Source organism: Necator americanus, chromosome IV (genome assembly GCF_031761385.1).
Source record: "Necator americanus strain Aroian chromosome IV, whole genome shotgun sequence".
NCBI lineage: Eukaryota > Metazoa > Nematoda > Chromadorea > Rhabditida > Ancylostomatidae > Necator > Necator americanus.
In genome coordinates this window covers 21,413,880-21,441,756 of record NC_087374.1, presented here as the reverse complement: position 1 = coordinate 21,441,756, position 27,877 = coordinate 21,413,880, and the positions used below count along the sequence as shown (strand labels likewise).

The following is a 27,877-nucleotide window of genomic DNA, read 5'->3' as shown; positions in this document are numbered from 1 at the left end:
ATGTTAAAAGCAGTTTGCGCCTTGCGGTCGATCACTAATCGCCGGCAACCTGATCCAATGACGAGCGTTTTGTTATTCTCACACTAGTACGTGCGTCTAAAAGAAAACTCAAATAAAGTATTCAATTTTTTGACACGGCGCAAGCGCTCAGCAATTTCTCGTTTCTTTCGCGCAAGTGCGTAGACAATAAATGGTTGTAGCTTTCCAATATCAGAGATGAATGGGGCAACAATAGTGATGATGTAGCATTCGTGTCACGTAAACATGGACGATGCCACAGTTAGTAGGTCTACACTCGACAGATGAGGAAACAAAGGAAAAAAAAACACACAGAAAAACGGGACAGATAAGCAAAAATCACAAGCGAAAACTCAGTTATGACCTGACCTGACCGCTCAGTTATTCCCCTATTCTCGTGGTTGCTTCGTTTGAAGATCACCTGAGAGGCGTGGACGTAGGCGTGGCGTAGTTCAACCACAAATGATAAGAAGAATAACTGTGCCATTATTGTCATTACCCATTCGGCACTAGTTGCCACTAGGAAATTCGGATAGAACTAAAAGATCCCATGTTTAAGTTTGCATTTGAATTGCTCCCGACTGAAACGCCGTACCGGTGAGTCCTTCGGAAAAAACTTGAAATTTATCCATCCTTTCGGTGGATCTCCTGCCGATTTTGGAACAAAGATGCGACCAAAGGTGGCAAGTTCATCTTAACACCAATGTCTGGAGTATACAAGACAGTAGTAATCAAAGCGACTAAATGCATATAGCACTGCATATCGCGTTGCTTTTTTGACTTCCGCCCTGCTGATCGTCCCGTCATGGCTATCGTGTCCGGCTCCATCTCGGTCATCGATTTAGAGCAGAAAAAAAAACGATTACAATCCAGTGAGCAACAGAGCGAAAGCATAAGGTCTGTACACACTACATTTTGCTCCACAGTGCCTGATCGACCATCGTGGGCATAATATGGAAGGCGGCGTCACCCGGAAATGATCTATTCACGCGACAGCTATGTTCATGATAGAGTGCAACCACCAATCAGCTATTTTTACTCTACGAACGCGTTCAGTAGGAAATCAATACATTCCGCTTAGTCGCAAAACTAGCCGCATTCGCTTTGAGATTCGTGTCCTTCCTTACGGGTTGTTGAGGGCCGACTGTGCTCCGACCGCATTTACACTCCATTGAGCTTCAGTGCGGTTGTAGAGCTGCTAGAATATCGTGCACGAAATCGAGATGAGAAGACGGTACTCGCTACACAGTCCACATAAGGCGAACACCTGCTTAGAACCAGTCAGCGGAACATCGGTCGACATTCGCCGGTCGTTTGTTTGCGCATGATGTCGCTCTCGAGAAGATGTGGAGTCCGATATATTTAGGGTCTCAGAATAATCGAGACCTACATTCCATGGTTCGGTGTCGAGGTGTATATCCTCGCCAAATGAGTTCAACCAGGTACCCGAACGCGTACCCGAACAACAAACAGCACTTCTCTGCTTGGGACGCGCACCTCCTCTTTCCTCTGCCTTAGCCTGGGTGCGTGTAAAAAGGGTTCCGGCGGAATTCCCAGCATGCCCCGGTCCTCGTCAGGGCAATTAGCGATGATGCGTGTCCTAAAGAGATTCACTTTCGTTGGCACCTAAATAACTGACTTTGCTTACCTACCGCTAATCATACGCTGCATCACCGGCTAGAATATAATTCACTATTTGTTGAATTGTTCTGGAGAATCAGACACATTCACTGCTATTTTGTAACGTGAGGTGATTTCAATTTAGTAATCGTACCAGAATCAAGAGAAATCCTCACGTGAAGTTTGAGATAAGGATGTACCTAATAGCTTCAAATTACGTGCATAAAAATTTTCGTTAAAACGGAACATTCCAACTCTCAAAAGCAACTCAAAAGTAATATGAATTAACGTTATCCTGTGACTCCCAAGCTTTTTTGTAGCCTAACTTATTTCTGGACAGAGGGACGTTCTGTATCTCTGACTTCCGGGAACTTACAGAAGAAAAAGAGTTCAAATTTGGTAAGATTTCAAGACTTTCTGAAGGTGATATAAAGACAAACTCACTGCCGTTCTTTATTAGAACACCATAAAAAATCCCATGTACTTCTATCTAACACTATTATTCTTTGACTTATTCGGTCACTCCGACAGCTCACACCACTCTTCTTTTCATATTTCCTTGTAATTGTGCAGTTTTCTGCGTCTCTGTGGCAGGAAGAACATCTATGGCGGTTGTCTGCGTCTTCATGAACGATTGGGGCGTGACCCCGTGGAGATATGTTCGCCTATCCGCCGGCATATCCACTGGGCACATTACGTCTCGGAGGCATTCGCGGAGAATCCGCCGGGAACCTCTTTACCGTTCCCCCCTTATCCCCCCTTAGCCTAATCGAACTCGCAGCGGACTCATCCGATTGAACGCAGCCCATAAGTTGCAGTTGCATCTGTTCCATTTTGTGAGTTCACAGAAAATGAATTGAACGTAACAAAACAAGCGCGTACTATTTATGAGTGCGTGTCCAAGATGTTGCATAAATAGAAACTTTAGAGAAACTCACGTAAAATGAGAAAACATGTTGCTAGTGTCACAACGACGAAGCGAAAATGGTTCACTGGCATTGAAGCCATTCGTGGTACTAGCGCATAACTAAAAATGAAATATTTGATACAGTTCCTGTACATTCACGTAAATACCATGTAAGTTAGCATGTTGGTTTACTTCTACGTCTTTTTTGTCATCTATCTGTATCTCGGAAATATCTTATCTCTGTTGATAGTGGCGTGCTTCATTGCTACGACGATTGTGAAATCATACCGAAAACCGTAATTTCAGTAGAGTCAAAACGACATGAAGCACGATGCGGTTGCGTGCTATCTGCACCGCGCCGCTTCGAGCGCAACCGCTTACGCAAGTGCACCGTGTTTCATGTCGTTTTGACCCGACTATAACTTGGTTTGCCACGCGTTAGAACATGGGCTCCAATCAATCCAATCATTATTTTCTTGGCGAACTAGTCGGATGCGCTATGACCAACAATAATATCACAAGATCACACTCTATTTGATTTCAAACGCAAAGTTAAGAACAGAGTCTTTGGATTACGCTTGACTCTTTTTACGGGGGGGGAGGCGGTCGTTAGGTACCCGCAGCCGCCGCGACAGCCGATCATTAGGGAAAACGACAGGCAACGGCGATCGTTAATTGTGCTGCGCTGCGTTCCCCTCATGCCCCGCCCATCACATCCTTCATCAGCGACTCTCATAGATAAAGAGGTGCGAAACATGCCTCGCAGGGGCACGGTATCATTGCTATTGCCTCTGTGTGGAGTATCGATCGTTTACGTATAAAGATATATCGAACGACTGCACACGAGATGCCAGAAACAGGAAATAATTGTACGTTTTTTTTTGCGTAAAGCAAAAAAATCGAAATTTCACAAACTACTGCAGTATCTTACGTGAATACTATCATTAAATACTCTGCATAAATACAAATATATCTGTATTTTCTATGTAGTTTTTTAGTTACAAATTTTGGCATTCTTTGGCTGAAATTGTTTATTGCTATGGTGGATATGTAGGTACGGGACTCCCATTCTTCTTTGAAATTCTCCATTGCATCGTCAATTTTCTGCCGGCGTTTTTCTGTCTTGTACAAATTTTCTACGTCTTTGCTTCATTTTTAGCATCTTCATTTTCTACGTTTTCTTCCACTTTCTACGTTGGTACCTGTTCGTTCTTTAAACCTTCCTAGAAAGCAACTCTATCACGTAAATGCAATATAAACACGGCTCATGGCCTCAGTGATGTGGTGATGGATGGGCGTGGCTTAGTGATCACAGGTAGCCCAAGATATGCCTGCTCTGGCCTACCGACAGCCTCTTTTGCAGGCACTTATCCGGCTGCAGATAATCGGCTCCTTCCTGACTTATGACGCAAATCGCGCAACGTTACATTGCAGCGACGAGTGTTCGACGTAAGTCGAGAACCTAGTGTACTGTGTGTGGGTTTTCCTTTATCTCTTTATCGCTTTATTTGAAGTGCTACCCGAAAATATGTTTTTCCTGAAGGAGGAATGTGTGCATAGGTATTCCATTTCATGCCATCCGTTTCGTGTGTGCTCACCTGAGAATCACCTGACCCCAGCAGTAAACCAATATTGCAAAGAATGTCATTAAAGCCCCAATGGCATGCACCAAACCCATTTCACACACCTGAAGTAAGGGGTATCTTACGGATCTAAATACAATAGGGTGTTCACGTATCTTAGCTTCGAACTCACGCGAAAGTTTGCAACTATCGTTAATCCAACTGCACTCATAATTCCTATCCCCATCAATACTAATGACATTTTCCGCCATCCCGATTCTTCCCACTCCAGTCGATGTCCGTAATATTCCACCGTTTGACGATGTCTCATGTAGAACATGATGATCACTGCAATTGAGTTGTTGATTTTTTTTTGCCTATTCAGGATCTTTGATATTTGATATTTGATATAATACGTTACTTCAGTATAGTTGCCGTTATTTATGCTTGTTCAGGTGACCGCGTCCGCATCAACTAACGATCTCTCTCTGCTACACGAGCACACTGTCCGTATGCTCTAGTCTTCTCCAGTTAGGTGCGAATGCGTTCTTCCGAATAAACATAAGTAGCGTTCGTATGGCGCTACACTTACTAAAAAAAGAGGCCATGTTGAGAAATTGGGCGAATATCGAAGCTTCTGGAAGAAAACAGCCAGCAGTGCTGAATCGTCGTCGTTGATAAAATTCCAAACTGCTCATCTTTCGAAACCGAGGATAATTTTTACCTTATGAAGGGGAGAACAGCATTGAAGTGTCCCTCAGTTACTCCTATGATGTATCTAAAAATGAAGGAAATATTGTGTGATTTTACCGCATAAGAATAAGCGAAGAAAAGGAAGCGTGATCTTCTCCTACCCGCTAAACGCAGCCGTGAGCGTGCAGCACACTGCTGCCACTGGTGCTAGCCAACCATGACTTAGGACCATAGAATGCATTCTGACCTGATTCTTTACGATGATTCTATGAAATTTCGGAATATAAAAGCTTAAAGAACAGGGACTGTTTAAACCTTTCCAAAAGTTTCTTCTGGGAAAATCATGAGGATTTTCTCTCCCTGTTCAGCAAATAACCGAGAGCAGCAGCCGAAAAGTTCGGTTTTCAGGAAGAAATTTGTTTGTGTACGTCGAGGAAAACTTAAAGACACCAAAAAGAGAAGTGTGAGCAGAGGTCTCATTCAATTTTCCTTTATGGTATTCTGATAAGCACATACTGATAAACTGCTTATTACTTCTCTGTGCGGTTTTTGCACTTTGTCGCCCGAATAGTGGGCCTACGTTTTGTCTCATTTATCATGAGGAATAAGTACCGCGATCTTATTCGGTCTAATTTTTCTTTTTCTTTTTTTTTTCGGCAAGCTAAACCTTCAACTTATAGAAAACACTCCTCGAAAAACCTTCTGAAGAAATCTATGATTCCATTCTTTTTTTTTCTTGGCAGGTAATATCATGTAAGTCTTTGCGAGTGTGAGTGTGTGCTCATCACTTATTTAAAAACAACCTTGAGGAAATCCTCAACTTTACTGCTTCTCTTTCGACTTCGCTGTGTTAAATCCTGACGCGAATTGGTCGCGGTACCGAACAAAGAAATGTTGCATATCGTATTGTTACCTGGTTTTTTCAAGTGGAATTTTTAAAGCCTAGAACAAGTAGAAGAAGAACATGCCCTAGCCAGAATCTATCCCAATGTTCTGTTTCTGTTCCGTGATTTGGAGCATTGCGATCTTCGCGTGAATGTGGGGACTTGTCATTTGACTAAGTCTAGTCTGTGTAAAGTGTTGTTGACACCACTTCCTAAATAATGAAATGCAAATGTAGTTGGAAAGGACACAGACTGAAATAGGCAGATTCCCTTTATACAGCAATCTTGCATACACAACAAATCTAAACTGCACAGTAAGAAATGAAAACTGCATGCAATCTCGTAAGAAGAAAGGAAATAGCTTAGGTACAGAGAAAATGACGAAAAATCACGACGAATACCCGTGAGGTTGCCACTGCCCAAGAAACTAAATGAAATACATGGAAATCTGGACAAAAAGAAGAAAAATTTGCAGATTAGTGGTTCTCCATTAAGGAAGAGCATAATGTTGTGGGTGATCGATTACCAATAGCTGGCGATCTGGTACAGTAAGGGTGCCTATTGTTAGGAACCCGCAGCATCTGTCGTATCGTTAGGGGCGTCTGACGTATAGTTAGGGGCACTGAGTGCCAATGGAGATAGGAAATGCGTTGTGTGCAGCGGTATAATCGGATCAAAACCACCTGAAGCTCGGTGCAGTTGCGTAAACGGATGCGCAGGAATCGGCGCGGTAGAGCATACCGCTTGGAATCGAAGAGGGGAGGGGGGACTCTTGCTAGCACTACTTATCGTTGCAGTCCAAGTGTAGCGGTGCTTCCACCTCGATCCCAACAGCTAGCTCCACCGCGTCGTTTCGAAAGCAGCCGATTACGCATCTGCACCGAGCTTCAGCTCGTCTTGACCCGACAATAACAGCACCGGCTGAGCGTGTAAACTTGCAATCATGACTAGTGGTTATCATTGTGGATCTCTCGCCAAATGACTCAAGTAACTGCAGGAAAAATTTGCTCTTTCAAAACAAATCAAAACACTACAATATCTGACATATCAAAACGGTTAATACGGATATATGTTCGTAAAAAGAAAGAGGTTGCAATTAAAAGCTCAAGGGGGGCTTGCTATAGTCGTGTCCAAACGAGGTTGCGAAGACAGCTGTTTTCTAAGCGACGCGGTGGAGCAAATGGTTGAAAAAGAAGCTGGGCACTCCCGAATGCCACTTAACGTTGCGGTCCGAATCGCTCGGAAACGCCAGCTCTCTGCCGTTACAACGAACTTCAGGTCGTTTTGACTTCACTACAACTATGACCAAATTGAAAGGTGACTTTCCAGCTTGAACTCCGCGGATATGTTGGTTCAAAATATATTTCTTTATAGGTTTTCAGTACTGTCATTGACATTTCATTATTTCCATTGGTTTCATATTTGCACTCGTGCTTTGTAAATAACTAAAAGAAATTTGGCAACTTATCAATGTCTGATTTTATTGAGCAGAGATGTTGCATCGAATTTTACTTGCGGAGTGAAATTTCTACTGCAGAAACGTTGAGGATGTTGCAGAAGCCGTTTGGTGACCAGGCTTTGTCGAGGAAAAGTGAAGAGAGACCCAAAAAATCACGGTACAGTCGCTCAAAAATCAAGGTCATCTTGACAGTTTTCCTTGATTGTCGTGGTGTGGTACACTAATTCCTTCCACTCGGTCAGGCTGTTAACAAAGAATTTTGCTTAGGTGTTATGCGTCGTTTGCATGAAGAGCTACTAGCAAAAAAGGCTAGATTTCTGGCGGAACAACACTTGGTTTACGTCTTCTTACACTCCATTGATTGTTCGTGACAATTTGACCAAAAACACAAACCATATAAATCCACAACCACCGTGTTCACCTGATTTAGCTCCGTGTGACTTTTGGGTGTTCAACAAGCTAAAAAGTCCGCTCCTGGACAGCATTTCGAGTCCACAGAAGAGATTCAACGTGAATCGCTGTGTGAACTGAAGGTCAGAAAGGTTCGGAAATTGAGTTTAACAACTGTTTCGAGGATTGGAGGAAACTCTGGCATAATTGTATTTTGTCGGAGGGAGATAACTTTGAAGGGGGCTAAATATTTGGAAATGAAGGCGATTTGGAAGAATAAATAAAGATAGCAGAGTTTATAAACCAGTTCACATTTCGATTTGATCACAGTGGTAGATCAAGGGAAATTGTGGAGTTTGAATAACGATACTCCTCTCAAGCATTCGTATTGTTATTTCTGTCCTATAATGCGCTAATGATTTATACCCACATTCACTGTCGGTATTTGGGAACTTCGAACAAAATCCTCTCAAAATGTGAAGCTGAAACACACATTATAGATAATACTGGTTCCGTGAAGGAATCAGTTAATTCTGCTACTGAGCACTGGCCACTTTACGTTTCTTTACATTTTTTTAGAACCACGCTTGAGCAGCTCATCGCAATAACGACACTCTGGGCCACTGTGTGGTGTGCGCGGATCAAGAATTTCCATGTGTCCACGGTTTTCCTGTGCTGGCCTAACGACAGCCTTTCCTGCAGACGCAGATCCGACTACACTTGCTTGATGCGGGTTCCCAACGACTTTTTGTGTTGACGACTGCGTTGCCGGCACGTGTACAACCCCCACGTCGCGTTGGACATCTGAAAAAATGCGCACGAATTACTGGTCAAATGAAGCATATTACGAAGTTGGCGTTCTGTCTAAATCCCATGGGAGATATAGAGTTCGGGGTGTAGATTCCTAATATGACCGTGGCACCGCTCAGTTTCCCCCATTTGTTCTAAAAAAAATAGCGCTTGTCCCTTCGAGGTGCGGTAGAACGCGCCACCCTCGTACAAGCTCCCTCAATAAATTATATATTGGTTTTACTGGAATATGGTGGTGAGGAGCATCTCTCACACATGCAAATTGGCACCTCATATGAACAAACACCGTTTTTCAGGACGAGTTGGGCGGCTCCACGTTCGCACTCGTAATCTACAACCCGAACTCAATAGTTTCCATGACGTTTCCACGCAACGTCGATTTCGTGATACGTTGACTTTAAAGTCTTTGTCAGTGCATAGATGAGGCACCGCTTAGGATTTGAGAATTTTTGCATCAAAATGTCATGGAAAATGTCTTCCGAATCCAAGACAGATTCTATGCCGCGCACTTGCTCATCTGTCCATACATCTTCGCATGTGGAGTGCGTGGTTTTTGATTGATTTGCTTGAGCTGCTTGAGCAACGCCATGTTTCTAGCCTACCAACGGCGACTGCTCAGAATAATCGACATATTGCGAAGGGAATCACTGTCATGCCGGGCTCTAGCGAGGTGGCGCTATACAAAGATTTAGAGCAGGGGAATTCTAACTGATAAAAACATCTGGACATGTAGTCGAGTCAAAACGACGTGAAGCGCGGACATTTCCGTGCTTTATTTCCTTTTGACCCAACTGTAGGATGATGACAAAGCGAACGTGTGCGGGTACAGAGTAGTTGGGGACGAAGAGGGGAGAAATTCAACGTTGTTGTAATAGACTTACACTTTGGTGGGCAAGAAAACGTTCCTAAAGCGCAAAAACCGTCCTCAAAGGTAGCATACCACGAATCTGACGCGGTGAGGGTATCCACGAAAAGTTACGCGGTAGGGAAAAGTTAGAGATGGGGTTGTAGGTCGCTGGATCAGTTGTGGTTCCGTCCACCCTTCCTGATCGTCGTAAGAAACGGCGTAGGAACGGCTTTGGTTATTACCAGTTACGTTTGAACGCTCTTCCATGCACACTTTTCGGTTCCCTTAGCAACCTTCTCATTGGTTTTACTTGAATAAGCTGGTGAGAAGACATCACTGAACCTCGACAGATCGCACTTGGATGCACGAGGGTGGCGCGTTGCAACTGAAATCGCCTACATAACACATCGTCTCCCATGCTGTTTCTTACGACGATCAAAAGAGATGAGCAGGACACCTTTGATCCCGCAATCTACAACCCTAACTTTAGATTTTCCCGCGAGTTTTTTTACCACGTCGGATTCCTGGTATGCTGCTTTTAACTGTCAAATGCGAATTGCAGGACAGTGATATATCAAACCAACCCAATTTCAATTCATTTTCAATTTCGTTGAAAGTACTACGTGGTATGACTTAGCTATACACGCCCATTGAGCCTCTTTGGAGAGTTTGGTAAAGTTAAAGCCGTAGTAGTTCCAGCTCTACCTTCCTTTTTTCTTTTAGTAGCTTTACCCTACATGTCCTCGGAGGCTAATTCTTGGGTTTTGGAGCCCCACTGACTTAGCTACTAACTTCCAGTGATGAGCTGTCGATTGATGAACTATCGCCTTCCCAAATGCTTCTTAACTGGGAAAGACATTTGCCAGTTGAGACGCTCTTTGCAGTCTAGCAATGTGTTTTTGTGCCCTAAAGTGCAAGCAGATTAGAGTAGCGTAGAGTGGCCTTCTCCAACTACACTTTATCCCTTGGGTTTTACTTTGCGGTCGCACGCTTCTCTTAGTTTCTGTTCCCGCATAGCCCAGAACTACGCTCCAAATTACTACGTTTTGGCGCGTCAGTGAAGAAAAAAACCGCGTGCTGTATAAAACTTACCAAACAACGTAAACTTTTGCGAAAACAAATTTGACTTCACTCACCTATCCAGCCTCTCAGACCTTCATCTTCGTCAGGCTTTCGCCTAAAACTAACTCGAGGAGGATGCGCGTAAGCGTAGCGTAACTCCACCACAAGCGACAAAAAGAACGCTTGCATCACTAACATCATTGCCCATTCAGCGCTGGTTGCAATTATGTAGTTACGGTAGAACTGCAAAGATTCGATTAAAAGATTAGGCAGATGGGATCCACACGTGATCAACTGTTACCGGGGAATCTTTCGGGAACCACTTGATGTGTAGCCACTTACTTGGAGGAGCACCTGCCGATTTTGGAACGAAGATATGGAAGATGACAGCGAGCTCATCTGAACAGCAACGGTCAGGTCATCCAGTCATTATATTCATCTTAGCAAGCTAGTTGCACAAAATTTCTGCCACTGCCATCTCACTGCCATCCTTACGCGCACGGCTGCAACTATCACGTTACCATGATAGCCGCATCACGTTATCGATTGGCAGTCTTGGCTACGGGATGGTACGAAAGATCTCGAAGGTCTCTTCATACGATTATCTGTGTGATCCAGTGAAACTCACGAAGAATGAATAAACAGGTCGCAAGTATCATTAGAGTGAGGCGAACATGATTTACTCTCCTGGGGGCGATTCGTGGTGATAAGGTGTAACTAGAAATGAGATCTTTGGTATTTTCGATATTTCATCAATAACCTTGCTTGCCCACATATATCTCTAGTAATTTTTTTGACTGACGTCTCCTATGTCTCTACATGACTATAGTTGATGTCGAATATGTTCAACCGGTTGATCACGGAGTTCTTTCGATTGAAACAGTGCGGAGGAAGGAAGAAATCAGTATCAGGCAAAGAAAGACTGACAGAAAAAACAAGTCACGTTCACCCCATTGAAATACCTTTACTTTTAATTTTGTAAGTTGATAGCATAAGTTACTCACCCAAGACCGACCAGTCCCCACCCATAAACCAGAGACATAATGAAAATTAGAAATGCACCAATTCCATGAACAACGGCCACTTCAGACATCTGAAATACTGCATGAGTTTTTGGAAGTTTTGGTGTATTTATGTGAACTGTTGTGAAAGAAAAGAAGCAGAGTAAACTTGTCGTGATTATGTCATCAATCAATCTTCATCAACGTTCCGTAGGTTCTTTTTTTTTCTTTCAGTCATGAAAATAATATAATATCCTTGTTGCTTGGTGTTGATGTATTTTCTTTTTGTTACCGGAACATGGTTGTTGTTGCCAAAGATTCCATGCCCCCTTCAGGCAGTTGACCTCTCAGGTTATGGGCTTTGGCGATGTGCTGGACGACAGCACCTTTTCGCAATGTATGGGAATCTTTTGCCATATAGAAGTGCGGGTTATATAGCTCGTACGTTCCCAATACGTACACTCGGACGCCCGATTGCGTTTGGTTGAAGCAGGGTCACCACGTGCAGGTAGGAATCAGACTCGTATACGCGTATACCCCTTATCAGAACATAACAAATTTAACTAGAAAAATCCAGAGGTGAGTTCTTTCATGTGAGCGTTTCTGCCGTACTGTCAACAGCAACCCGTCCAGTTGGCTTCTGCGCTTCGAATATGCGAGAAAGAGAGACTGGATCGCTGTGCGGTAGAAGACGGAATCGTGTAGTCAAGTGAAAACGACGTGAAGCTCGCTGCAGTTGCGTAGCCGTCCATTGCGAACTGCAGCGATGTGTGGCGTTAGCAAGGGTCCCTCCTCGATCCTAATCGCTATGCTTTGCCCAAATTCTCGAGCTTCACGTCGTTTTGATCCGACTATACCACCGCCCTCACAGCCCATTTCGTATTGTTATACTCGGATCAAAATGATGTGAAGCCTGCCGCAGTTGCGTAGGTGGACACCCTCAGAGTGGTGCGGTGAGGTATGCGGCTGCGATCGAGGTGGGATTTCGAGAAAGCCCATTTTTCTGCTGTAATCGCCACATCATCTCTCATCAGCTGATGCGAAGTCATTGGAAACCAAAACGAGTTGCTTGCGACTGCTTCAGAGGAGCTTAAATGAGCCAGTCGAAGCATCTTCACTGCCACCTTCTCTGTTCATAACGGTCCATACCAGCCTGAATATTACAACACTGAACTCACGCGAAAGTTTGCAACCAACATCATTCCGAGTGCACATGTAACTCCTGCCCACATCAAGGCCAATGACACCCGCCACCACCTTGTTCTCTCCCAATTCAGCCGATGTCCGTAGTATTCCACGAATTGGCGATGCTTCGCATAGAACGTAAGGATCACTATAACAGAAAAGTTGATCTTTTGATTCTTAGTAGTTTCTTCCACTTGCAACGAACATTCGAATGAAACTACACTGATCTAGGGCAGCACTTACTGAAAAAGGAGGCCACGTTCAGGAATTGAGCAAATATGGAAGCTCCTGGGTGGGAAGAACCGCCATAACTGAATAATCATAATTAATAAACTAACCGTTTTTCCAGACTATGGAATCTTTACCTTATAAAAGGAAGAATAGCAGGAAATTGATGTTTTGCCGCTCCAATGATGTATCTAGGTCTTACTTATAAGGAATTGCAAGTTATGCAGATTATGTCTTTCATCACTTGAAAAGAATGAAAAGGAAGAAAGGAGAATGGTGAGGACAAAATTAGAACCACTCACCCACTAAAGAACGCGATTAGCGTACAGATTACTGCGGCGACCGGTAACAGCCAAATGTGGCGAAGAACCATTGCAAATAATTCTGTTTTGACACCTGAAGATGATTTCTGGAGTTCTAGAAGAATTTAGTTACACTTTAATATTAATAGCGAAAAATCAACGGATAATTGAAACTCGACTCGGTAGCAATACAGTAATCGATACAGTTGAGAATAGAACAATATTTTCGACATTTCTGCTTCTCGTCCATGATAGACGATAGTTCAGCGCACCGCAGTAACTTCATCTTCTTAGCTTTATAGTACGGTGATCGTAAGAGCTCCTACAGAACTAATCTCACACTGTAGTCTGATTAGTTATTTAATCCGAGCCCAATTTTTTCGTTGAACATCTATGCTGACCCAGTTCTGATGCCAGAACTAATTTCACCTTCAAGGCACAGATGTGCGGAGGTAATCAACATCGGCACTCGAAAACTGATGCGTTGAAAAAACGCCGATTCGCTGTTCGCGCGTAATCAAATGTCTATTTCGCAAAAACATAAATCTCTCAATTGAACCTTTTCCCCTAGAATCCCTTTAAATATGAGGTGTATTCTCGCGGTTCTTCTAAGTCATGCACATTTTTGAAAATCCAAATAAAAAAAAACCTGCGAAAATTGCTTGTTTATATGGGTAGATGCTATAGTGCAAACACTTTTCTTAGAAACAAGTATGCTAAGAGAGCTGAAAAAAACCGCCAGAAAACAGGAATCGGACTCATTTTTGACTGTTGAGCTGATAAGCACACACTGATATAGCGATTGTTATTTCTCTGTTCAAATATTTTTCAACTATCCGCCTTGTAGTGAAGACAACACATTCTCAGTCACATATTTGGCACTGTTTTGAGGTGTAATGAAACGTAACCGCTGAGGAAGCAAACAAACACTTTTTTTTTTCTTTAAGAGGAGAGAACTGGAGAGAAAATTGTAAACTGATCGCTTAGATGTCTTGTACTAAACGTGACAAAATCCACGTGAGTTAATCCGAGTAAAGTCTTTAAGTGGGTCTTTTTGTCTTCCCTTCGTTCCTTTTTAGCATGGAACAGTTCTGCTGAAGGGTGATGGCAGAACCGCTAAGATGAGTTATGTTTTCAAAGACTGTTCTGATTCATCTATACTAAAGTCGTTCCGTGGTGGCCCTTATCAACATCAATGAATCTGCACTCATCATATTCCTCATGAAAATCTCCTTTTTCAGACACGAATTTAACACCGTCTCTTTTTCTCAATGGCTCAACCTTTTGCAAATGAGAATGGATGGAAGTAATGGTCAAATGATCACGGAACTACTCAAATGACGTTGAGGTGTTTTGCATGAGATTAACCTGCTATTTGTAATTGTTGAAGACAGAAAACTGAACGCCTGCAATTCATGCGTCACCTAGCATGCTGAACTTTCTTACTCCGCATGCTTTCCAGAACTCACCTTTTTCTGGACTGGCTTAGACGTGATCTCCAACGTTAAACTCGACTAAGGTCCGAGCTTAAGCGAGCTACAAATCCGAAGAATAATTGACGGTGAGAACAGTTTTCCTCCGTCCCCTGGAGACCAGTCAGTAGTTCATGAAACTTCCGAAACTGACAAAGAAATTCTATGGGATAGCCACACGTTTTTACAGTTCGTTGAACTTCCTGTAGAACTATTCATCCAAAATCATTTTTTTTTTTTGGAAAAGCTATTTGAATATTTCTTACTCAACTTCGTATGAATTCTCACCTTGTGGGCTATCGGGATGTAAGCTATTAGGGTGTTCGGAAAGTATCTGCCGAAAATTTCGCAGTAGCGCAGATTTTTTGAGATGTTCTGGAAGTTCCCGTTTCAAAAATATTATATAAGGACACTACCGCTTATGTACACATAACATGTCTGGCTCCCTCTTCCTTGCCTATTTCACCCTATAATAGCCGAACATTCCACCCATATTTGACACGTATTCCTTTACGAGTTCTAATCTGGCCACCCCGCCGCTGAAGCCCATCGAAACTTAAGTCAAGTGTTCGGCACTGAAGCCACTTCTGAGCGGTCTGTGCGCGCCTGGTTCCAGCGCTTCAAAGCCGGAAACGAGAAACTCGAAGATGATCCTCGCTCTGGTCGACCGACTGCAATATCGTTCGGCGAACTGAAGAATCTGGCGGAGCAGCATCCATATGAAGATGTGCAGTACTTTGCTGCCAGTCTTGGCTGTTCGCTGTCCACCGTGAGCAATGGACTGCGATCTCTCGGAATGGTGAAGAAACTCGCTCTGTGGCTCCCCCATGCATTGAGCGACGGCAACCGCCAGAGACGCCTGAACATCTGCACTCAGCTGCTCTCCAGAAGCCGCAGATTCGACTGTCTGGACACCATTGTCACTGGAGATGAAAAATGGATCATCCTGCGTCAACCACACCCACAAACGTGCGTGGTGCGCTGGCGATGAAATGCCGGATCCTTTCGTGAAAGGTGAAATCCATGAGAAGAAGGTCATGCTGAGCGTCTGGTGGGGAGTTCATGGAATCTACCGTTGAAATTTTGTCGTATTTCGGCAGATACCTTCCGAGCACCCTAATATTATCCTTAAAACTCGCTTTTCGCATACTGAATGACATTTTGCAGTAAAGACGCAGTCTAAATTGATTTAAAAACACGGCATATGGCACATTTATTAAAAACAACCGGAACAAATTATCGACAATGTATGGAGCACACAAAAACACGCAAGAGGTAAATCTTCTACTAATCTAAAGAGGAGGAGCCTCGTCTTATTATAATAAGAAATTTCAAAAACTACCATTAATACTACTACGATTACACAGTGATGCTGTACCTATTCTAGGTACTTCATGAACACCTCACCTAATTGCGCCAAAAATGAACAACGCAAATGCTGTAAAGCCATGTCCTATGGAAAACCAACCAAACTTTGCAAAGATAGCTGAAAACAGTAAAAGGATGAGTAATCACTAAACATATTGCCAATTCCGAAAATAAAACAATATATGAATTGTCTATTAGTAGACTCGACCCGAAGGGGAGAACGATTAGGTGAGGAACAAACCAATTGAGTAATACTACGCCTTGAAACTTTCAAGCTTTGATTTGGGAACGTCAAACGTTCTGCTCATCATGTCCCTTTGTTCGAGAATATGAGTAAATTTGTTTCCGGTTGCAGGAGAAGCAGATGGGTGACGGCCGGTGTAGCGAATTACACGATTTTCTGACTGCAGAAGACTGTTGAAACGTGGCTGCACGAAGCCCCAAGCCCCCATGTTTTTGTGTTCCTGAACAGAAAATTAGATGAATAGAGCACGAAGTCAGTAAGCCAGTAAGCATGTAGCCAGTAAGTTTTGATTTTTCATACACAAACCACAGCGTAATTCTAGGTGTTCACTACCTTAAAAGAACAGTTCGATTGAGTCTTGAAAATCATCCCAGCCTACCCTGGTGAACCCACTAGAAATACAAAAACTACCTCCTGCGACCAGATTATCTCTGCTGCGGGATACTTCTGGCATTCGGCCTGGATCAAATCGTACGGGAACGGTGAAATTTGTTCAACACGGCAAATTGCCACAGCGTCATCTTTTCCAACATGTTTTCGAGCGCTCAGTAGGTCATAGTAAACCTTTCCTAAATAAAGAAAATGTATTGTTGAAAAAAAAAATTTAGTTGAAGAAATCTCATATCTTTATGCCAAGTTATCTCACCTGTACAGAATACAACTCGCTGTACATTTGCTGCGTTTTGCGATGGAGGCCCAACCTCAGGGATAACACGCTGGAAGTGTGTGCCTGGAAGAAAGTCCTGAACAGGTGAACGAGCAAGTGGATGACGTAACAAGGACTTGGGGGTCATCACCACTGCTGGTTTGCGGAACGGCATTGTAACCTAGAAACATTCGAACTCGAGGAGTTTTCCTTTGTTTTGCACCGGGAAAAAACTGGACAAACCTGTCTTCTAAAAAGGTGGAAAATATTCGCGGGTGTAGTACAATTTGCGACAATCCAATTGGTGTCGTGTAGCTGCTGTGCCTCAAAAGTGCCACCGAAAGCTACCTTCTAAAAAACAGCTGCTAATGGTTGGTGTTGTAATAACTTTTTTGAAATAAAATATCTCTATTGTATAACAAAATAATACGGTATCCACCTCCAGATCAATCTGATCATCCTCGTTGCACAACTGAAGATACCTCTCTGGACGAGCTGAAGAATGTTCTGGTCCCATTCCTTCATAACCATGTGGTAGCAACATCACAATTCCTGACTGACGGATCCATTTTGACTGGCCTATAAAGTTGCGTAGATGTTTCGCGGTCTTACTACATAGGGGTATAAAGTGTCTGTCAGCGAAGTTTTTACAGTATTTGAATCATATGCGTTCAAGCGTTACGAATACAACAGAAAGCGTGAAACTATCCAGCATCTAAGGAATGCTAAATCGCTATTTTAAGACCTCTTCAACAAAGACTTCTAAATGCCATAATAAAGGCATCACCACGCGAATTTGACGTGGTATGGATTTCGGTAAACAAACCCTACACGGGGTGGTAGATTATGGGATCAGGGTGGTTCCACTCATTTCTCCCTAATCGTAGTGAAAAAATGACATGGAAGACTTACACTCTTATACGCGCGCAGCATCCAGCTGCGCAGCGGTAGAAAGCCAGTGAGTTCTCCTCGACTGCCTATTCAAGTGAAACCTATGAAGAGGTTGCTGAGGGGACCAGAACGTACACATAAAGGAGTGTTCTAACGCTCCCCGTAGAAAATAAAGCGGTGCCCACGCCGTTTTCTAGGGGGAGTGAGCGGAACCACCCCTAATCTCGCAATCTACAACTCCACCCCTACTTTTTCCCATGGATTCCCACACCACGTAAGATTCATGGTATGCTACCTTTAAGCAAATCTCGTGCAATGTTGAAAAATTCAATCTCTCAGTATCCATCTCATGCAAAAGTGAAGTTAATTTTGAAACGTAAAAACCAATAATGATACATCAAAAAACAAGAAAATATCTCACCAGACGCCACAAACTGATCGATGATGCATTGCGCATTGTTCGCAAAGTCACCGAACTGTGCTTCCCAGATAACTAGAGAGTTGGGATCAACCATTGAGTAACCTAAAATACAATACACTAGTTCTCATCACTTCTGAATGAAAATAGTGAGCAAAAACTGTAATTAAAGCGACACTCGCAATATAAAACTCGATTGGAAGGAAACTGCGAAGCTGTAGAGAAGTAAACAACATGGATGATCATCGACACAAAAGAAAAACATAGTACCAAGCTCGAATCCAAGAACCGCAAATTCAGACAAAGAAGAGTTGCACACCGTGTATTCTGCCTGTCCCTCTTGGAGATCGTTCAAAGGATTGTAAATCTGCAAGAAGACAGGCGCTCGTATTATATTATTAGCAGCGCAACGAAAACGATCCTAGTCACACAAGTCGTGAACGCACATTACGAATCATCAAGGAAGATTCCCAACTTCGATTTGATGTACAACATGTTCGAAGAGCCTAAAGATCCTTCTGGATCTTTAGAGCGAATAATTCTACTGTGAACGGATAAATACTGCTCACCTTCTGATCGATAGTTTGGTCATGCAACACGTGATGTCTGTGCGAGAAGGTTCCACGCTCCACATCTTGACCACTGAGTCGGACATGGGTCCCTTCTTTGAGCAATGATCCAAAAGCAAGCGCTTCACCACAAGCCCAGTCAAGCTGTAAACAATTAGGTGGTCATTCAATACGCAAAAGCTGAGTTAAACCGCACCGAGTTATCTTTTAGCATCTGTTTGCGGGCCTTAAGAATGCGTTCCAACCCACGATGAAGGTGGAATCCCTCTGGGTAAGAGCCAAATTTCTCTATGATTTGGTTGATGTTATCCTCTTCAATCCCTGTGCTCACAAGCTAAAGTAGTCCTATTTGTAAATAATATTTGTCATAAAAAGAAAAATGCATGAGCTCCAAGAAATCCAGGGATGGATATCATACCTTGAGAGGATCACGACGCTTGAAGAAGTCATCCCAAGGTGAATCCAACCAGTCACGATTACGCACATAGGTAACTTTCTGTGCATTTTCATAGGCGTCCTCGAGAATCTGTCCGTATTTGGTGAGTTCCTCCTTTAAATACAAATTTCACCTTCTCGAGGAAAATGAACTTCCAACAGTTATTTGGCTACCTTTACGTATTGTTCAGTGGCAACACCCTCGTTGATAATGTGTTCTTGGTACTTTTCCAGAGCTGTCGGCATCTGCTTGATTTTCTGGTACATAAGTGGTTGGGTAAACATAGGTTCGTCGAGTTCATTGTGCCCGTGTCTGAAAGAGTGGAAAATTGCTCAAGAAGAATTAATTGTTGATTTCGATAAAAAACCAATTCTACCTTCTGTAGCAAACCAAGTCAATAATAACATCCTTTTTGAAGGTTTTTCTCCATTCAGCTGCTACGTTGCAGACATGCATTACAGCTTCCGGGTCATCTACGTTAACATGGAAGATGGGGCAACCAACAACGCGACCAACATCAGTACAATATGGTGAAGACCTGTAGAAAACGATCAAGACATTCTTCTCAGTCCGAATACAAATGCAATTTTTAAAAAAATACACAACTCTTCATTGCTAAGTTAACTAAGTTTTTATTTCTGAAGTTGCAAGTGAAAAAAAAACCGGGCGGTACGACGGTCATGAATCTGATTAGAAAAATACTCATAACTTACCGAGAACTCCTAGGATCAGTGGTGAATCCAACTTGATTGTTCACCACAATATGAATACATCCATGAGTAGTATAGCTGGGAAGGTCATCAAGATTGAATGTCTCCATGACTACACCTTGTCCAGAGAATGCAGCATCTCCGTGCATCAGAATAGCCATCGTACGATCACACTTGGTATCACCAGCATAGAAAGCTTCCGCGCGAACCTCAACAGGTCCGTTTAACAAAAATCAGTCACACAAAAAAAAATGTAAAATAAACTGAGAAATCACTACCTTGCCCATGACGACGGGATCGACAGCTTCGAGATGAGAGGGATTTGCAACAACAGCAATCTTCATCTTGCGCTGTGATTGTCGATTCAAACGCTCGATACATACACCCAAATGGTATTTCACATCACCAGAACCTTCGTCAGCAGGTTCAAGAGTAGAAAACTGCGATAGAATAGTAGAAAGAGGCTGACGGCAAACGTTAGCCAAAACGTTAAGACGACCACGATGAGGCATTCCGATGACCACAGAATCGACCCCAAGGTTGGATGAAGTATCAATAACCTTGTAAAGTAAAGGGTTTTTCTTTTTTGAAGAAAAAGAAAAAAGAAATTTCTGGAAATAGTATGAAGTTCATTAGACCTGCTTTATAGCTGGGATTAGTACTTCACATCCTTCTAGACCAAATCTCTTCTCGCTAGGCCATTTTTTGGCAAGAAACTCCTCAAATTTGGTGGAACGAATCAATCGTTTGAACAGCACCTAGATAGGTGTACTATGTGTGGGTATTACTGGGACAGTAAAGACCAAATAATTCAACCTACAAACCTTTTTTTGGTCATGTGACAATTCTGTGACACGAGGTGCTTCAAAACGTTGACGAATCCAATCCTGTTGTTCCAAATTGTTCAAGTGCATATATTCGACACCAGTTGTTTTGCAGTAGATTTGCTAGAGTAGGAAAACGTCTTCTTCTTGAACATGTCTTTTCTGTACATTACATTTCTGATAAGCCTAACCAACCTTTAATCTGTGAAGAATTTCTCTAAGCGTGAGCGATGACTTTTCTCCACCAATAAATGTGGTTGGAGGTAAAAGGAACTCTCTGTAGCATCAAATGTGATTCTTTCTCTCATGAAGAAGAAAACGATACAAAACACTCACCTGTCCAAGTCTCTCTCACCAAATCCATAAAATGAAAGTTCGAGTTCGGGTGGTATAGTATCGTCAAGATCGGCACTATTAATGCCGAGCGGGTCGAGATCGGCAATATTGTGTCCACGGGTCTGAAAACAGAAAACCATCTATCTCATAACCTCATACGTAAACTAAGCTTACCTGATAACTTCTGATGAGAAGTTGAACCTTAAGATGGTCCGAAACGGACTGCAACGATGTTGACATATCAAGCCCAGTCGAAGGAACCAAAGCTGCCTGCGCAATTTGGGGCCTGAATAAAAAGTATCATATGTGGACGAAAATCAATGAATCAATCATACAGCATTAGTCCTCCAATAAAGAATTCACTATTTGCCCCACAGTCCCAGAAAAAAACCGTCACTCAAAACACGAAACAAAACTTATGTAAGAGAGTAAATTCTAAAAAAAAAACCAAACATTTGAAACGAATCACTTCACCGAGTATAATTGCTTGTTAACTTAAAAAAAAAGCATTTTTAACAGGTAAATTAAGACCAAGTTGGGCATATAATGCAACAGCATCGTGATATTTTTCGAGAAAATATCCTTTTTTATTTCTTTTCAAGAAGGAAATTCCGAATATAACAACTTTCTGTAGCGGTGATGATAATAAAGAGGAAAGATGTATCCTTCCCCAAACATGACTTCAAATACATTACCATGGGTTCGTTTGAAAATTCCGTAAAAACATACCCTAACTTTTCGCGCAATGTAAATGGTCTGGTTTGAAGCGTTCTGTTCAAGCTAGCCTTTCTGGCGTGACGTGCTCTAGCTTCTAGCTCTTCTTTCACATCAACAAATGTTGAATGTGAAACATCTCTAGCTGGCTCCTCAACTTGAGCACTTTTCTCCTCACACACTACACTTCTTTTCAAATACTCGTCTTCATCCCTTCAATATGTTTAAATTGTTTTATGAGAATCAACGTTCATTCTCGATCCAAATAACGCAAACTTATAGTTGAAAATCAACTTCTTAAAGATATGTACATACATGCTAAATCCACCACCCACAGCAACGTTACTAGGGACAGAAGTAGGAAGTACTCCAGGTACGCCAGCCGCTCCATAGGCAGTGGGTGGCGCTTGATAGGCTTGTCCAGGAGCAGCACCGCCTTCAACATTCCTAAAATACGCATCCCACGACGCATGGACTGACTTTGGGTCCGCTCTCCACGCATCATACATCTGTAGAAAAGTAAACTGTTGAAAGCAGAAAAATTCTAGTCAGAAGCTCACCTGTTCGATATATATAGAAGAGGTGGCATTCATAAACGGTTCCTGCTTCACACTAGAAGCTGTCGACTGCTTGCGAGCCTAGAACTTTCAGGATATATTGCGAGGTATGAACAGTGTTTTTGAATGAATTTTGAATGCATTAACAATAGAAAGCAACCAGAGATCAAGTTTCTGTAGCAAAAGAACACCTGAGCAGCTGCGGCAGCGAGAGGATTCGCGCTAGTTCCGGATGACGCTTTCCTTGTGGCGATGGTGGCCGCCCTACTTGGCGACGCCAAACGACAAAGCATGCCTGCACGATGCATCCAGTTATCGCCGAAACCCGGTACTGCAAATTGAAGGTGAAACCTCTGAAATTAAACTGCAGTAGGATACTGTAGTACTGCGTGGTACAGTATACTACCAAAAGTTTGCACTCAAAGTACAGTCGGGTCAAAACGACATGATGCACATGAGATAGCGATTGGAGTCGTGGTGAGACTATTGCGTACTACAGCGATGAAAGATGTTAGCATGGGTCTCAACTCGTTCCTCACTACTACACTCCAACTTCGAGGGCAACAGCTTATGCAACTGCGCCGTGCTTCATGTCGTTTTAAGTCTAGTGTACTATAGTAAATGAAACCAAAGAAACAAGAGAGCAGATATAAAATTCCATGAAAACATGCATATTGGATAAAAAAAACTGCAACCAATTATAAAAACATGTGTTCACAGAAAAGCATGAAAAGATAAGAGGAACTCTCGTTCAAAAAAAAAAGTCACGTGATGAACAACAGGAAGCCAAACGACAAGAATAAACGCGTCTTTAGAGAGCATCAAAAAATGCCGCTCATTTTTGGGTTAAGCAAACGTCGGGTTATTATGACTATAAGCATGTTTGTCATAATTACTGCCATCCTATTTCGAATTGGAGAAAGCTTAAAGGTCTCACCCTCACAATTTCAAAGAATCTACTGACAGGAGCATAAGAGATTCAAGCATAGAAGAATAACAAGGTCATTGCGAAAGACATATTTATATATTTATATTTCAATATTTCACCATCATTTTGCCGTGCCCATGCATTGGCGGAATCAGAAATTCCATAGGATGAAGCGAAAATCTATTACTGTGTCATTTACCTTTCGAGTTTATAAATTTGCTGTGTTTGTTACGCTCAGCATTCGAAACGTCGATAATAATGACCGCAACCACACAACGCTAAACTCCTCTGGCTTTTCCTTAACGTTATGGAAAAGATTCTGGGAAGCATTTTCGTGATGCGGGATGAACAGGAACTCGTTGACGAAGAACATACTTAATTAATTCTACTAAAATAGGGCAACAACTCAAACTACTATTTACAGTCACCGATACGGCACGTAACAAACAGCGGAGAACATCATTAATTTCGATTTGCAAAGGACCTTGGCGAATGTGAGCGACCAGCAACGAATTATGAATTGTAGTTGCGGTATTTCACAGAAGTGAGAAGTGCTATAGAATTTCTAATAAACAAGCAATACTCAGTGGGACTTTTTATAAAACATCTCTCTGATTAGTGTAAAGCCTCTGATGCTCGAGTTTGAGTAGCACTATTAATTCAATGGAGAAATAATATCTGGAAGATCCCTTCAACCTTTCAAAGACGCATTAATGGTTGTAAAAACATGTAAACGAATATTTCAAACCAAACTTAAACAAAATGAAAAACTGTTACAGTTTTGTTTTCGCAGAGATCGTGTGAAAGTTATATTAGTTGGCTTGAATTTTGACAGAGAAGAACTCGTCATAAAAGCAAAAACAGCTGTTGACGTTACAAGCACAAAAAAAAACGATAGTAACAGCCTCTTCCATTCATCATTGCACTAGAAAATGAAAAAAAAAAAGAAAAGGTAACAAGATTCATTTCTTTTCTTTGGAGGAAAGAAGAGCCATGAGAAGGGAACTGTTCATGGCATGTTCTATGACATGTTCATCTCATGTGTTTTCTTGATATGTTCTCTCCTATTTTCGGAACACAGGGAATAGCAACAGAATCACAGCAGCAGAATCACTAGTCTTTCAAACAATAGATTAGTTACTCATAGAACAAAAAAAAAAGAGTCCAGCAACTACAAACATCATAGTGACACTAATTCTATTATGCGATTAGTGTCATAATGATTCGTAACACTTCCTAGGACTTAAACGATGACTCCAAAAGAGAATTACTACTACACACCATACCGGAAATCCTTTGCACTTCCACTTTTTAATGTTAGAGTGAAGCAGTCATATTTATCATGTCATATCAAATACATCTCCATAACTATGAAAACTCCTACATCGAAAGAAGGTGCTGTATTGTACTATAATAACAACAGAACAGAAGCTGGAAAAAGATCGATAATAGGAGTAGCAATGAGCGTGTCTGGGGTATCCCCATCGGCATTCACGTCATCGCTATCGCTCAATAGTGGTGTGACTAAAAACAAAGAATCGAAAACCAGACTCTTATCGTGTCCACGGTAACCGATGATTCAATCGGTAACAAAAAACTGCTGCGCCTTAGTTAGCCTCTTACCAGGAATAGTAAAATAACAACCACAAAAGGAATTCAAGAGAAGAACGAGATTCTTAAGCGATCAGATAAGACACGGGAATCAAGCAACACAAATGACACCATCGTCTCATCTCTCTGGTGTAACACAACACCCATGGTAATCTGTTGTATCCACTGGCTGCTTGACTTCTGATCGATGTCAAGCAGTCATTGGAAGACCAATGGATGGTAAAAGTTTAGCTTCGATCTTTTTTAGCACAAATAAAAACAACCTTCAACCACAATTTGAGGGTGATCTCACAATTCAAATATTGACATGCCCACTAAATCAAGCAGGCTAAAAAATGTGTCATTCAAAAGGGCAAAAATGCAAAAAAAGGATATTGAAAAACATATTCTGGTCGAAAAGGAAAGTTTGATGAGTAACAGGAAATCCAAAGAAAAATCTGTGGAATTTTCTTCTTAGTTGCATAGACATATTACGAAACTTGTTTGAATAATTGTCCAACAACGGTAATAGAAAGTCATAGACGAGACAAATAATTCATTGACACTTCGCGTGAACTAATTCAAATTAGAAAATAACCATTCTCGTCGTTAAACCATTTACATAATGGCTGCTGCTAACTTGCTGACTTTTCGCTATTTCACTCTAATTACTACGTGGCTGGAGCCTGTGCATCGAAGTCTAAGGCTGAATTTGACGAATGGCTTGCTGATCGTGGATTGCTGTGGAACCTTGTCCCAACTGTGGAAGTCCTCTTAAAGTCGTTTAAAGTCGCGAATCAGACGACTGTGAACAGGCTTCATGAAGGCTAGCCTAACGGCACTCTTTGGGGCCATCAACTTGCGAATGAAATCCAAAATTTGTGAATAAAGGTTGCTGGGTGCATGTTTGGTGATAGCGGATTGGTATCGGAATCCACTTTCGGCTTTTTGTTTTGAGGGAATGCATGATATAACTTAGCTATTTACTTTTGGTGGCACCGCACAAGACTGGCGCGCTCCAGTTGAACTCTTTGTAGAAAATGGTGCGCCAGAACGCCCGAAGTCGTATCTTTCGGGCAGTTTTTACGGCAATTAGGAAGAAATGGACGGAATCACCCCCTCTCCATAATCTACTATCCCGTATACGAATACTCCACCTGAAATCCGTACCACCTCAGATTCGTGGAGTGATGCCTTTAACTTACATGAACTGGATCCTCGAAAACTAATGTGATATTAAGTTTTAGGCCCCAGAGTGATTCAGCTATTCACTTCCATAGATGACTTATTAATGAACTATCACCTTCCCAAATACTTCTCAAACGGGAAACCTCTTGGTCACTTAAAAACGATTTCGCTCTGTAGACGTCTTTGTACCTTCGAAATTACACGCCGTATTACAGTAGTAGCACAGTTCGATTCTGTTCTTTTTTCAGATTGCCTATCAACACTAGGTCCTGCTCTTTCAAGCGTCCAAACAATCAGACTGTCAGTGCTTACATTTGAAATATTTCGCGAACACCAAAAAAATCCAAAGTGTGTTGATCAGACAATGAAACAGAAGAACTTCAGACGCAAATAACATCAAAGATTTGATCCAAAACATAACACTTCAAACATAAACTATGGTTGCAGTTTATAAGTAGAACACTTGTATGGTGACAACTCAGAGACGAATATAGAAACACGTGCGGAACAACAGAGTGCCAACGAGTCGATTATAGTTGGGTCAAAACGACACGAGGCAGTTGCGGAAGCGGCGGCACTGGAAGCGGTTGGGATCGTGTAAGGCCGCCCGCGCGGCTGTGAACTCTAAGCAGCCTGAGGATCCTCGCTACCGCCACCCATCTCTGCAGTTCGCAATGGTCCCACATCGATTCTAACCGCTGTCTGCACCGCACCGCTTCGAGCGCAGCTTCTTGCGCAACTGTTGTGCTTCATGCCCTTTTAACCCAACTATACGCCCTATGCGCCGCTTCAAGGGATTGATTGCATGCGGTCCGAAAAAACACTCCAAACAACAGCCGAAAATGCGCCTAATGCCTTTAGCAAGTTTCCCTAGTTGAGAAAGTAGCAACGGCGCAGCAGTTTATATTTTTTATTCAATACAAGAATCCACGATGTTGGTAATGTTGCGAATAGTCCTAACAGTAATTTGCAGCAAAAACACCTCCACAAAAAATTTATGATTCAGTTTCCTCCTAAACGCAACATGATCTTATCTAGTGTACTGGGTAAACATGATGCAATCTGGAACAATATGCTCTCGGAACTTCAACTTCTTTCAAAACACCACGATGAATGATCTGATCTTAAAGCTACCAATCAAAGCAAAGTACAAACGTGTACCGGGAATAAATAAATTAGCAAATAGTTTACAGAAAGGAAACAAAAGGAGTTTTTTTTTTCGGAAAGGCATTCCTCGCTTCAGAAAACAATGTGAGTGGGTGCGTTTTTGCTAGGATAAATATGTGCCCTCTTTTTGAAAACAATTCACTTTTTTCTTCACGAAATCGACTACTACTGCATTATGGAGGACATCTGAAGATGCAAATTATGTCCGCGTAATGATGCGAATGTGAATTACTTCAGTAAGTAGTTTCAGGTTTATCTCTAAGCGAATAAAGTGTTGCCAACTGTCGCAAATTTCCATTTCGGGTATTAGGGGTGTAGAAATGCTAAAACTAAGATGTTGATGATAAATGGCATCATAGGTCTTTTCTGAACAAATCTCAACGCTATACAACACTAGATTGGAGATAAAATGCGTCCATTCCAACTCATTAACAGTTTACTACGATTGAGTAAACAGGAATGATCGATGTCTACCTACATTATACTGCATCGCTTGTCGCCAAATCCAAGATGTGGGATGAGAAGATACTTCGGAATGGATTAGATGCAGTTTCCAAGGGCTGGTGTAGTGTAGTGGTTAGGAGTTGCGCTTCCTGCACTATCCATCGGAGGTTCGAATCCGCACAAGTGCTCACCAAGCCTTTCATCCCTCCGGGGTCGATAAATTGGTACCAGACTTGTCTGGGAGTATAAAAACACTGATTTGACACACCGGCTAGCCACCGCAAGTTATTGTATAGGCCAGTTACACGTTCGTAAACCTCAAAAGATTCTGAATTGAAGTGAACGTGGGGGCGCATCCCAAGCGGATTGATTAACGCCACAGAAAAAAGTGCAGTTTCCAAGATATC

The 27,877-nt window shown here is 42.2% G+C and overlaps 3 protein-coding genes across 9 annotated transcripts; all 3 read right to left on the bottom strand.

Moving 5' to 3' along the window:
- Positions 1–34: 34 nt before the first annotated feature.
- RB195_002207 (uncharacterized protein) lies at positions 35–11,281 on the bottom strand (the record flags this gene model as incomplete). Of its 4 annotated transcripts, XM_064199360.1 has the most annotated exons (14): positions 35–96; positions 388–556; positions 614–711; positions 2,577–2,665; positions 4,144–4,232; positions 4,301–4,455; positions 4,700–4,767; positions 4,832–4,885; positions 4,962–5,047; positions 5,116–5,239; positions 8,103–8,337; positions 10,327–10,495; positions 10,554–10,651; positions 11,257–11,281. In XM_064199360.1, 14 exons carry the CDS (start codon positions 11,279–11,281, stop codon positions 35–37), a joined length of 1,521 nt encoding a protein of 506 aa, XP_064055239.1. The 4 variants fall into 4 exon arrangements, with proteins under 4 accessions (XP_064055239.1, XP_064055240.1, XP_064055242.1 ...); XM_064199361.1 differs by lacking the exons at positions 388–556; positions 614–711; XM_064199359.1 differs by lacking the exons at positions 5,116–5,239; positions 8,103–8,337; positions 10,327–10,495; positions 10,554–10,651; positions 11,257–11,281 and having other exon boundaries at positions 4,962–5,041.
- A 1,052-nt stretch (positions 11,282–12,333) lies between these two features.
- RB195_002206 (uncharacterized protein) lies at positions 12,334–15,653 on the bottom strand (the record flags this gene model as incomplete). 2 transcript variants are annotated; one of them, XM_064199356.1, is made up of 5 exons in its annotated part: positions 12,334–12,586; positions 12,682–12,749; positions 15,177–15,347; positions 15,406–15,589; positions 15,640–15,653. In XM_064199356.1, 5 exons carry the CDS (start codon positions 15,651–15,653, stop codon positions 12,334–12,336), a joined length of 690 nt encoding a protein of 229 aa, XP_064055237.1. The 2 variants fall into 2 exon arrangements, with proteins under 2 accessions (XP_064055237.1, XP_064055238.1); XM_064199357.1 differs by lacking the exons at positions 12,334–12,586; positions 12,682–12,749; positions 15,640–15,653 and having other exon boundaries at positions 14,997–15,479.
- Positions 15,654–16,062: 409 nt separating this feature from the next.
- On the bottom strand, positions 16,063–27,516 carry RB195_002205 (uncharacterized protein; the record flags this gene model as incomplete). Of its 3 annotated transcripts, XM_013444551.2 has the most annotated exons (24): positions 16,063–16,272; positions 16,464–16,621; positions 16,699–16,879; positions 16,942–17,049; positions 17,138–17,277; positions 18,011–18,112; positions 18,278–18,374; positions 18,577–18,720; positions 18,773–18,910; positions 18,995–19,126; positions 19,186–19,324; positions 19,389–19,550; positions 19,726–19,931; positions 20,001–20,282; positions 20,361–20,480; positions 20,547–20,669; positions 20,742–20,823; positions 20,883–21,004; positions 21,057–21,168; positions 21,612–21,809; positions 21,912–22,105; positions 22,157–22,234; positions 22,345–22,506; positions 22,582–22,671. In XM_013444551.2, 24 exons carry the CDS (start codon positions 22,669–22,671, stop codon positions 16,063–16,065), a joined length of 3,480 nt encoding a protein of 1,159 aa, XP_013300005.2. The 3 variants fall into 3 exon arrangements, with proteins under 3 accessions (XP_013300005.2, XP_064055235.1, XP_064055236.1); XM_064199354.1 differs by lacking the exons at positions 21,612–21,809; positions 22,582–22,671 and adding an exon at positions 27,505–27,516; XM_064199355.1 differs by lacking the exons at positions 21,612–21,809; positions 22,582–22,671 and adding an exon at positions 23,201–23,245.
- Between the last annotated feature and the right edge of the window lie 361 nt (positions 27,517–27,877).